Here is a 12,432-nt window from a genome sequence, read left to right as displayed (position 1 = left end):
GACATACAAAGACCGTGGCTAGTTAGTTTGTTCTTCCCCCACTGTGAACAACAGCCTGAGGCCAGAGAAGGACTGTTGTCAGGCTAATAATAAACTCCATGGCTACATACATCTGAAGTGTGTTCTCTCTGTCTCTGACTTTGGCCTCTAGCTTGGACAACAGATGGAATGTTAGGGTTTGAACCCCACTCTGATGCATCACACACATACACTGTAGCCTTGTTATTGTGTTACTATTTCCTATTCTAGGAAAAATATGTTTTTTTGTACTTTTTATTTCTGAATTGTTAGGAAAGACCTCGTAAATAAGCATTTCAAAGTAAAGTCTACATTTGTTGTATTCGGCGCATGTGACAAATAACATTTGATTTCACACTAACAAACACACTAACAAAACGGCGGTGATAATGATATGCTGCGTAGCTCTCTCTCTCTCTCTCTCTCTCTCTCTCTCTCTCTCTCTCTCTCTCTCTCTCTCTCTCTCTCTCTCTCTCTCTCTCTCTCTCTCTCTCTCTCTCTCTCTCTCTCTCTCTCTCTCTCTCTCTCTCTCTCTCTCTCTCTCTCTCTCTCTCTCTCTCTCTCTCTCTCTCTCTCTCTCTCTCTCTCTCTCTCTCTCTCTCTCTCTCTCTCTCTCTCTCTCTCTCTCTCTCTCTCTCTCTCTCTCTCTCTCTCTCTCTCTCTCTCTGCTCACACAGACAGCAGAGATATGTTGTTTGTGTTGACTGTGGAGGCAAAACCAGTCTGTGTGTGAGCACTTATGTGCATACATACAGTACTTACATGTTTGGGTATGCTGTCGCTTAGCTAACCCAGTGGGGTGATATAGCAGTAGCTTAAAAAAAGAGATGAATTAACTCCCATGTTCAGTGGTTCTGTCTCTGTCAGCCTGCACCACCTGTCCAGGCTGCTTTAATGAGAACGGGAGAGACAAAGATGATGGAGGGTCAATTACACCTCCATGTTGTAGACCAGAGGAATGAACTGAATGCTAGTTCACCTTTCATTACCACCCCCTGCTACAGGGTTAAGGGTGTTGCACCAGTTAGTGAAAGACAGTGAAGTTGTGATTGAGGGTTTTACTCTAACAGATAGAGATATCAGATCTTCTTTGAGGAGGGGAAGAGTCAGACAGTGTATTAGATGTGGTTGTAATGAGAAGATGAAATTGGTAGAGTAAAGACTCACCTTTCCAGGGCTGAAAGGGGTTAACAGAAACGTGTAGTATATTTGAGGTGTTATATAGTTGAGGTTTTTAAAAGGCTTCTGAAGTTTGTAATTTCCACTTTGACATTTCAGACTTGATTTCCCTTTACCCCTACAAAAATCTCCATTAATTATCATCCACATAATAATAAAAATGTTCTGTTGCTGCAGGATTATTTTCCTGCTGTAGCAAACTGGCTCAAATTAAGATCCTACGTCTAAGTCATCTAAACAACCATATTTCCTCCACCAGATCCGATGGACCAAGACAGCAGGCAGTGTGTCTGACCGCTTCCAGGACTCGAGTGTGTTTAACGAGACGCTGCACATCACCAAGATCCAGAGACACCAAGGGGGACGCTACTACTGCAAGGCTGAGAACGGCTTGGGCTCCCCGGCCATCAAGTCCATACGGGTCGACGTCTACTGTAAGTCCTGCAAATTACCGTCGGACACAGTGGTTGGGCCAACATTGTTTTCTTGTTATCTCAGTGTACCTTCTCAATGTTGCACCAAATCCAAAGTAACGAGTCAGTATACAGTTCTTGTTTCATTTTCATTTTCAACTAGATTTCAAACACAACGATAAGGTTTGGTACATTTGTCATTTTTGTATTAAACCTTTGTTTAACTAGGCAAGTCAGTTAAGAACAAATTCTTATTTACAATGACAACCTAGGAACAGTGGGTTAACTGCCTTGTTCAGGGGCAGAACGACAGCTTTTTACCTTGTTAGCTCGGGAATTCGATCTAGCGACTTTTTGGTTACTGTCCCAACGCTCTAACCACTAGGCTACCTGTCGCCCCAAAATGCTTTCTTTCCAGAGGTGCTTTGGTGATGCTCTGTGTATCCAGATTGTTGATTAAATTAAAAAGGCACTTTATTGTCATGTTGTGTCTATCCATGTACTGTAAGTACTCTGGTTTCAATCCCGGCCCCATAAAATGGAAATGTCTGTTGGGATCCATTAAACTGAATGGCCATACACTGTATTGTTTTTATTGATCGGCCATTGATTGTCCTGTTCACCTCATCAATTGATGAGTGGTGAAGACACACGTCAGTGCACTTCCATCACAGCTACAACCCCCCTCCAGGCTGTTCCTCTGCACTACGACTCCAGTTACTACGAGTTAAATTTTAAAGGGTGTGAACAGGTGTGGTTTTTTGCATAAATATCCAATGACAATGTCTGTAAGAGTGTAAGAAAAACAGGTTGCAAGGTGTGTTATTTGTAACACAGTTACCAACATCTGATGCAGTGTAAACATTATATGTGAACCAGCATTGCCGTTTTCCTCTATCTTCAGACTGCACTTGATTGAGTTGGGGTCCTAGACCAGACATCGTGTGTTTTTGTTGGAGAAATTCTACAGTGGCTAACAGTCTTAACAACCCAACCTAGTAGGTTCCAACCGAGCCAAACCCAGTAGGTTCCAGCCGTGCCAAACCCAGTTGGTTCCAGCCGAGCCAAACCCAGTTGGTTCCAGCCGAGCCAAACCCAGTAGGTTCCAGCCGAGCCAAACCCAGTAGATTCCAGCCGTGCCAAACGCCGTAGGTTCCAGCTGTGCCAAACCCAGTAGGTTCCAGCCTAGCCAAATCCAGCAAGTTCCAGCCCAGCCAAACTAGCCATTTCAATAGTGAGGTCTGATTGGAGTTGTCCGGGGCACCTTCTTTAGATGCAATCCACAACTCCACAGAGGTGCACTTAAATGAAGGATGGTTGCTCTCGTCTGAACCCTAGACAAGCAAAAATCATCTGTCCCAGACAAACCAACTTCAAGCACTTAAAACCAGCACTTTCCCTTCCGTAACATCACTGCCAGTGATAAACTTTGGGCTTGTGTTCTCCTCTTCTCCCACTCTCTCTGTGTCAGAACACAGAGCAGTCTGCAGTGCTGTCTCTGTCTCTCCTCTCTGTCTCTCCTTTCTCCTCTCTCCGCTGCTTCTCCTCTCTCCTCTGCCTCGCCTTTCTCCTCTGTCTCGATCTCTCTCCTCTGTCTCGCCTCTCTGCCTCGCCTCTCTCTGCCTCTTCTCTGCCTCTCCTTTCTGCCTCTCGGCGGCCTCTGCCTCTGCTTTTGCTTCTGCTTCTGCCTCTTCTCTCCTCTTCTCTTCTCTCCTCTCATTTCCTTGTCAAGGCAGGGGTTAAGAAAAAACGCTTTCATCTGACATCCAAAGCCTCTCTTCCATCTGCCAATCACTCTTCTCAGTCTGTCACAATGGGCAGGGTCTGTCTGTGTGGCTGGTGTTTAGCCACACTGTCGCCAAGGCTCTTTCTATGCCTGTTCTCTCTTTCCTTCTGTCTCCATTTCCCCTTTCTATTTCCCTCTCTCTCCTTTCTCTCTCTCTCTCTCTCTATTTCCCTCCCTGTCTCCTCTTGGCCCCTGCATGTCTGTGTGGCTCTCAGTCGTTGTACCTGTATATTAGTTCTGACGTGAGCAAGGGCTTTGGAATAGGTGATGGTTAGAAAGCTTGGAACTTGGAAGGAGGGGGAAGTAGTGGCTTTCTTTCTCTCTGTTACGTTCCCCAGTTTATGTGTTGTAGTTTGTGTATTTGCATGTGTTTTATTTCAGGAAATGGCTTCCTGAAATCCCTCAAGCAGCTGATTGGTCGACTCCAGGGCTAATTGGAGAGCTGACCCCGCCCCCTCGTCAAGACACAGCTGTCTCCAATTACCCATTCCTTCTGAAGCTATATACAAGCCAGTGTTCTGTTCAGGAGAGAGAGATTTTGGAGGTAGGGATTACTGAGAGAGATTTGCTGGGAGGTCATTGCAGAGCGATTGTGATAGAGAGATTTGCTTGGAGGTCATTGCAGAGAGATTTTGCTAGAGGTTGACTTTGATGGGAGTTCATTGCTGGGAAGTTGGTATGTTTTGTGGGTTTGTTGCTCAGATAGAGCTTATTTGATGTCTTTTGTTTCTTAGTTTGTTTGTGAAATTGTTTAATATTCTGTTTCATTTGTTCCCAGGGGGGAAAGGGGAAGGCACCTTGGGAGTGCTTAGGCAAGAGGCCCGCGGGCATACATATACCCGTAGTATATTCACTGTCTAGGCACACTAGGTAAGACCTGGGCGGACCACCCCCTGTATTTTGGTTAGGGCACCAGGTGGTGCTAAATTAGGTAAAAGTGGTTAGGCAGGTAAGATAAGGAGAGGGGGGGCTTTGAGATTTACTTTCTTTGCTTTGGTTCCGTCCAGCCCCTTTTGCCCATATTACCGTGTAAAGGAATAAAGTCCTTGTAAACGGTACCACATTCTGTCTGTTGTCATTCTTACTCGCACCTACAGTCCATACCGTTTTCACTTCACAGAGAGTTTAGTGTTAGCAGGGTGTTGCGTTCCCTCTTCATAGAGGCGTGCGTAACATAATGGGGGCTCATCCGGGATCTTTCCATTAAACCCACCGGACCCTGCTGCTCTGAGCTCTCTGTGGTTAGTGATTGAGGTGTGATGGTAGGTTGTGAGTTTGGATGACTTGTTTAGTTAGTGTGTTCAGGAGACTGTATTGTATAAGATGGCTGCCTCAGCCATCTCCAAGTTTTTTGAAGCGCCCTCTATTGATTGTTTGGGTAGGTTTTGTAAAGTAGACCTTATAGCTATAGCTGACCATTATGGATTTGTTTTCCCTGAGAAAGCCCTAAAGGCTGAGCTTTTGTTGCTAGTCAGGGAGGGTTTAGTGAGAGAACGGATTCTCTCATTGCAAGGAGAGGAGACGGGTAGACCTTCCGATGCCAAGTCGGAGGACAAGGCGGAGGAAGGGGTTCCTCGTACCCCTTTTACATTGCCCCGATTCGATCCTTTATCTTCTGCTTCGGGTCGTTCGGATGGAACTGCTAGGCTGAAAGTGAGGCTGGCTCGGTTAGAAATGGAGCAAAAAGATAAAGAGAGACAGATGAATTTTGAACTTGAAATTAGGAAAATAGAAGCTGACAAGGAGGTGAGGATCCGACAACTGGAGCTAGACGCTGCCTCCAGTGCGACTCTACAAGCTGCTCATCATCAAACCCACTTCGATGTGAGTAAAAACATAGCTTTAGTCCCTCCATTCCGAGAGTCGGAAGTTGATTCTTATTTCTCTGTGTTTGAGCGTGTGGCCGCTGCGCTGCATTGGCCACTCGAGGTTTGGCCGCTCCTGTTACAATGTAAATTGTTTGGGAAAGCCCAGGAAGTAGTAGCTGCTCTCTCCCTGGAAGACAGTTTACACTACAATACAGTTAAAACTACTGTGTTGCGGGCTTATGAGTTGGTGCCTGAAGCTTATAGACAGCGCTTCAGGAACCACAAAAAAACATCTCACCGTACATTTGTTGAATTTGCTAGGGACAAAGAGTCTCTGTTTAGTCGCTGGTGTTCAGCCAGCAAAGCTAACACCTTTGCTGATATTAAGGAGTTGATGCTGTTGGAGGACTTTAAAGGCAACCTCCCAGATAGGATTGTAGTTCATTTAAATGAACAGAAACTGGCGACATTGGCCCAAGCAGCAGTGTTGGCAGATGAGTACGTTTTGACACACAAGACTGTCTTTGGTGCACCTCGTTTTGAAGTCCGGACGATTACGTCATCAGTTCCTCGTTCAGGTCGCTTTTCCTCTGAAAACCCTAAGCCTTTTCATGAAATCCGTGAATGTTTTTACTGTCACCAAAAGGGTCACGTGATTGCGGACTGCACAGTTTTGAAAAATAAACCGCAACAGTCCCAGTCACCGTCCCCAAAAATGAAAAGTTTGGGTTTAGTCAAGTCTTTGACTCGTCCATTGGATCAAGTTATTGATTCAGCATTTGAGAAACCGGATCCTGTCTATACTCCGTTTATCTCTGCCGGTTATGTTTCCTTAACAGGAGAACAAGCTGATCAATGCTGATCTATCCAAATCCTACGAGACACCGGGGCGGCGCAGTCAGTAATCATTACTGATGCTTTACCCTGGTCTCCTGAAACGTATTGTGGCTCACATGTCATATTACAGGGGATAGAGACAAAAACCGTACCTGTACATTGGGGTCCACTTAGTGTCAGACTTGGTATCAGGACGTTTCCGTGTTGGTGTAGTATCTACACTGCCAGTAAAAGGAGTCACATTGCTACTAGGGAATGATATTGCTGGTGGTAATGTCATTCCTGTGTTAGAGGTAGTAGACAATCCAGAAATCAGAACTACAGATGAGAAATTGGTTCAAGCATTTCCACATGTTTTTTCCTGCTTGTGTGTTAACGAGGGCACAATCTCGCAAGCTAGGAGATGTGGTGGATTTGGCAAGTTCCATTTTTGAGAATGTTAAAGTAGAAGACAATGCACCGAGTATGCCTTCTGCAATGCAGACAGTTTTTACCCCCGTAAAAACTAAGGCAGGGGAAAACGAAATTGTGCCCCAATTACATGACATTCTTTTGTCTGTCACCCCTGAGAAGGTGATTGAATGTCAAAAAGAAGACACCAGTCTTCGCAAGTGTTTTGCTTCGGTAATTTCCATTGAGGAAGCTAAAACTAGAGAGACCGCCTACTTTATGGAAGCAGGAGTTTTGATGCGTAAATGGGCATCTCATGACACCATTAATGACTGGAGTGAAGTGTGTCAAGTGGTTGTTCCTACACCGTTCCGACAGCAGGTGCTGTCACTCGCCCATGACCAGGCGTGGTCTGGACACTTGGGGATCACAAAGACTTATAACCGGGTCCTTCATTTCTTCTGGCCAGGTTTGAAGTCTGACGTGGTCCAATTTTGTAAAACATGTCACATGTCAACTCACTGGGAAAGTGAATCAAACAGTTCCACGAGCGCCACTCTGCCCGATTCCTGTGGTGGTTTTAGTTTTGTTGCCAATCTCTGGCTCATCTGTCAGCACGTTTTTCTGGACCATATCTGGTGGAAAAGAAAATCAATGACACCAATTATGTGATAAAGACACCAGATCGAAGGCGTTCTTCCCGTGTGTGTCATGTTAACATGCTGAAAACATATTATGTGCGCGATTCTCCCGACAGCTCCTCAAGTAAGCCGGTCCAGCCCGCCGTCTCCAGTGTGGCTGCGGTGGTGCTGAAGCCTGGCTGGGACCTAGATGAGGATAAGGAGGACGGGTTGGAGTTACGCCATACGTTACAGCAAGGTGAACGCCTATGTAATTCAGAGATGCTGAAGAAGTTACCCTCTCAAATGGAACATTTGGAACATCCCGGATGAGCCCCTATTATGTTACGCACGCCTCTATGAAGAGGGAACGCAACACCCTGCTACAACTAAACTCTGTGAAGTGAAAAAGGTATGGACTGTAGGTGCGAGTAAGAATGACAACAGACAGAATGTGGTACCGTTTACAAGGACTTTATTCCTTTACACGGTAATATGGGCAAAAGGGGCTGGACGGAACCAAAGCAAAGAAAGTAAATCTCAAAGCCCCCCCCCTCTCCTTATCTTACCTGCCTAACCACTTTTACCTAATTTAGCACCACCTGGTGCCCTAACCAGAATACAGGGGGTGGTCCGCCCAGGTCTTACCTAGTGTGCCTAGACCGTGAATATACTACGGGTATATGTATGCCCGCGGGCCTCTTGCCTAAGCACTCCCAAGGTGCCTTCCCCTTTCCCCCTGGGAACAAATGAAACAGAATATTAAACAATTTCACAAACAAACTAAGAAACAAAAGACATCAAATAAGCTCTATCTGAGCAACAAACTCACAAAACATACCAACTTCCCAGCAATGAACTCCCATCAAAGTCAACCTCTAGCAAAATCTCTCTGCAATGACCTCCAAGCAAATCTCTCTATCACAATCGCTCTGCAATGACCTCCCAGCAAATCTCTCTCAGTAATCCCTACCTCCAAAATCTCTCTCTCCTGAACAGAACACTGGCTTGTATATAGCTTCAGAAGGAATGGGTAATTGGAGACAGCTGTGTCTTGACGAGGGGGCGGGGTCAGCTCTCCAATTAGCCCTGGAGTCGACCAATCAGCTGCTTGAGGGATTTCAGGAAGGCATTTTCTGAAATAAAACACATGCAAATACACAAACTACAACACATAAACTGGGGAACGTAACACTCTCCTTGTCTCCTTTCCTTCATCTGCTCTGGACTGCCATATTGCCTTTGTGGTGGATGTCTAACGGACATGTGCCTTCACCTGTCTAGTTCTTCCACACTGTTGATTGTAAACTATTGAGACATACAATAGACCCTGGACAGACAGTGACTAACATCCCAGTGTCACTGGTTTAGCATTATAACAGTAAGATTACCAAAGTTGACCAGAGGCCATTTTGAATCCTCTCTGGTTTGCCATGGCATTGTTTACAGTTTAATGAATGGCAAATCCTGAATGGGCAGCGTGGGAGGGATGCTTAGCCTATCAGACACATCAGCTGTGACATCCAGACCGTCATTCAACCAATGACGTCATCCAATGCTTTCACTAGTTGCCTCCCAGTCCAATGATGTCCTGAGTTGTGCTCTCCAGAAAAACTCTCTCTTTAACCTTTTACTGCAGTGGGCTAAATCAGGGTCACACAGAGTGATTCTTGGTAGTCTTTAACAAAATTACTTTGAAGCTAAAGTATTCACCTCATTGGCTCAAACAAAGAAGACACATGTACCATGTCAGATATAGAGTTGAAATGTATTACATTTTGAGTTTGCATCCCAATATTACACTTTATGTACATCACAGAAGACTGAAATATAACAAAACTGTTTGACATGGAAACACCAGATTTGTGTTGAGTTTTTAAAAATCAAAACCAATCGTATTGGTCACATACACATGGTTAGCAGATGTTAATGCGAGTGTAGCGAAATGCTTGTTCTTATAGTTCCGACAGTGAAGTACTATCTAACAAGTAATATAACAATTCCATAAGAACAACCTAATACACACAAATCTAAGTAAAGAGATGGAATAAGAATATGTATATATAAATATATAAAGGAGCGATGACCGAGCGGCATAGGCAAGATGCAATAGATGGTATAGAATACAATATATACATATGAGATTAGAAATGCAAGATATGTAAACAGTATTAAAGTGGCCAATGATTTCGAGTCTGTATATAACATTCCACTAATGAGGCCAAACAGGGCACTTTTGGTAATTGACTGCAGGAAAGGGCTACTAGAAGAGGATGAAAAGGGAATATCAAGTATCAACGTCATGGTACAGTACTTTCAAGTACATGAGCCTTTCAAGCTGGATTTCCTCAAGTTCTGTACTTGTAGGTTTCCTATTTATCATTGAGTATACACTGAATACTGTATGTAATGCTATGGCCTTTATATTGTAGAGACTTTAAAACACAACTCTATAGGACATTATTAAAGCAACGGCAGCGTTTAAAGTGTTACATTCTGACCACATTGCTCACGTCGCGCGACCGTTGCAAAATACATTTGCACATACATGTTATTCAATCATTGCACCCACACTGCGAGCCAACGAGCACATGTGTTGCTGGGCACTAAAATAGAAGTTGCTTCTATTTGTGGCACAGAACGCGATGCAAGTCCTGCTTCTCCCATCTCCTCATTGGCTTTTAAAAGCATATACCCACGTGCCATCTCCTCATTGGTTATACCCACATGGGTGATTGAAAGATGAACTGAGGTCGGTAATACACCTTATTATGAAAGTTAGTTGCCAATCGCCATACAAAGTCCAAAGAAGAAAAATCCTGGAAGGAATAGAGATAACTAGAAATGATTCGGTTGACTGTTTTATCTGTGGACTAATTGTCAGAGTAGAGGGCCTCATTTCAGGTAAAATAACAACTCAATGTTTATATTCCAGGACAAATTAGCTAGGAAAAGCAAGCTAGCTAGCTAAATAGGATAAATTAGCTAGCAACAGCAAGCTAACTAGCTAAATTGGCATAAATGTTTAATGCTTTTAATGCTTTTTGACCTGTCCCCAGGTCAATATAATTAGTTCAGAGTTTGTTTTGATATTTCAACCTGCGTGTCAGTATCACGTTTGGTGTAGGGGGACAAAATCCATTTGCTCATGTTGGCGCATGCGGACACACCCGTGGGTCCGGTTTGGGCATGGTGTTAGACCGATGACGCCCTTGTCTCTGGCCTTGTAGTCCATATGTACTTCATTAGCTGGGTGTTGTGTTGCACATCCAGCAGAAACATAGTGGATTTCTCCTGGTAAATGCTATAGCTGTCACCCAGGGGTGAATGTAATTTGTGTGCCTCTTTTGCAGCTCTCGCTATTTTTAGTGCTTTGCAACCTTGATTTTTAATTAGCATTTCAATTGCTATTTGGGCGCCAGGGCTCAACAACAACACCTTGAAAAATGGTGTAGAATCTGATTTTCAGATGTTGTGTAGGTGTGTTTTTACTTCATAATGTCATTAGACTACTGAGAAATCAAATCAAATCAAACTTTATTTGTCACATGCGCCGAATACAGCAAGTGTAGACTTTACTGTGAAATGCTTACTTAAATGTAACCGCTAGTAAGGATGGCTACTATAAGGATACAAGTCAGAAAGAGACAGGACTTTATTTTTGGTGGGAATTTAGGAGGGCTTCCATTTCAATGTGAATTTAGTCTTTGTTCTGTTCTTAAAAAAAAAAAAAATTTAGATTTTCCTTCCTTGTCCTTCTGAAACCAGCGGGTTTATTTTCAATTTAGAGTGGAAATATTTCCAGCTTTATTTGTTCATACATACATACTTATAAAATCAATGTGTACTCCTTTCCTATCCGTTCACCTTCCAAAGAGACTGCTGGATCCGCCATGACTCACAACGTCCAATAGACATTACATTCAATGAAGTGATGGAAGGAAAGAGAGAAAGGGAGAATTCTCTGGACGCATTGCCTAGGTTCGAAAATAAATTAAATGAAAGAAGGAAGGGCAAAGAATGAAAAAAAGAGGGAGAATTCTATGGTAGAAGTATTGCCAACTCAAAAGGACAGACAACAGCAGGATGGGTAATTAACTTACCTCTGCAGCCCAGAGGAGCTGATATTAGCCCTGGCAGGCCTAGCAGGCACAACAGTAACTCATTTAAAATACCCACCCCATCTAAGCACATTTCTACCTGCTGGTGCTTCAGAAGATGTGTTTGTCCATAGTGAGGTCTGCAGGGACAGATGCCCACTCAGAAGTTAATAAAGAACTCCCTACCGTCCTTCCGTTGATCGATTGGTAGCTTTGCTGTTCCTAGGAACTTAGAGCCTCTTCTTCCTCAGTTCCTTGAAGGGTCCATCTATTACAATGTTATTCATTTCATCCGGGCTGTATGTGTGGTATTGCTGTGTCTGAGACTACATTGACGTACCTAGTAGAGAAAGGCCCATAGCGTTGCAGCAGGGGCTTATAGCTGGCTTTAAGGACTTCATCGGCAGGAGGACTTCACTTTCCCAATGTAATACATTTCTGATGTGAAAAGAGTCCAATGGACTCCAATGAAGTACAAAAGACTCATGTACTTCACTTGTGCCCATGCGTTTAACAGGAGTTAGAGAGCATGTACTTGCATATTGGGACTGGAAAACTTTACTGCACTGATATTGAGTTTGCACTTTTACAGAGTGCACTTGTCAGGAATCAACAGTATATACCACCAATTTGACAATGGAGGTAATTTCAGGACTCTTTTAAAGTGGATGAATAATCAAAATGACGATTTTTACACTGGAGGCTGCTGTGGCCCTATGAGTCCCCTACCAATCAGTGACACTTTTGTCATCTCCTTTGTATAGTTCCATACACAACCCATTACTCATCTTTAACAGGCTTTTTATTGTCTCAGCCTCAAATGTTCATTGGTCTCGGAGCTGAAATAAACTCTGTGTGTATGATTTAACTTTGGCCAACAAACTGAAAACAAGGCCAGGATTGTTGTATCTTCAGCTGGCTAAGTCCAATTCAACACAGAGCGTGGTTGATAAATGAGAGATCTTAAGTGATGGATCGAAATTTACAGAATGGATACCTGGAGGAAAATGGGAGAGGGTCATGCTTTTTCAATTTTAGTCAAAGGGAGGGTTTAGTATTTTTGTAATCTAGTCCAACAGAGGGTCATGTAATTTGTAATTGATGAAATTTCAATATTTCTGTGTTTTAGAATTAGTTGCTTATTAGGCTACATATCAACGTGTGCCCGATGTTGCCCCTCGTCTCTGATTCTCTGCTGGGCGCGCAATATGTGCTCCTATAGGCAATTTAATGAAATTATCCATAGTCTATAGGCTACAAAGTGCATGCTCTGAGTTATAT

The 12,432-nt window shown here is 43.6% G+C and overlaps 1 protein-coding gene across 1 annotated transcript in view; it reads left to right on the top strand.

Moving 5' to 3' along the window:
• Positions 1-12,432, top strand: part of LOC110522476 (MAM domain-containing glycosylphosphatidylinositol anchor protein 2) — a 376,091-nt gene that overhangs the window by 137,980 nt on the left and 225,679 nt on the right. Inside the window, exon 3 of the mRNA XM_021600903.2 lies at positions 1,457-1,631. Within this exon, the coding sequence (XP_021456578.2) occupies positions 1,457-1,631 (175 nt within the window). The remainder of the gene's footprint in view (positions 1-1,456; positions 1,632-12,432) is intronic.

This window comes from Oncorhynchus mykiss, chromosome 4 (assembly GCF_013265735.2).
Source record: "Oncorhynchus mykiss isolate Arlee chromosome 4, USDA_OmykA_1.1, whole genome shotgun sequence".
Lineage (NCBI taxonomy): Eukaryota > Metazoa > Chordata > Actinopteri > Salmoniformes > Salmonidae > Oncorhynchus > Oncorhynchus mykiss.
The sequence above is the reverse complement of the archived record's forward strand: the minus strand, read 5'-3'. Positions and strand labels throughout refer to the sequence as shown.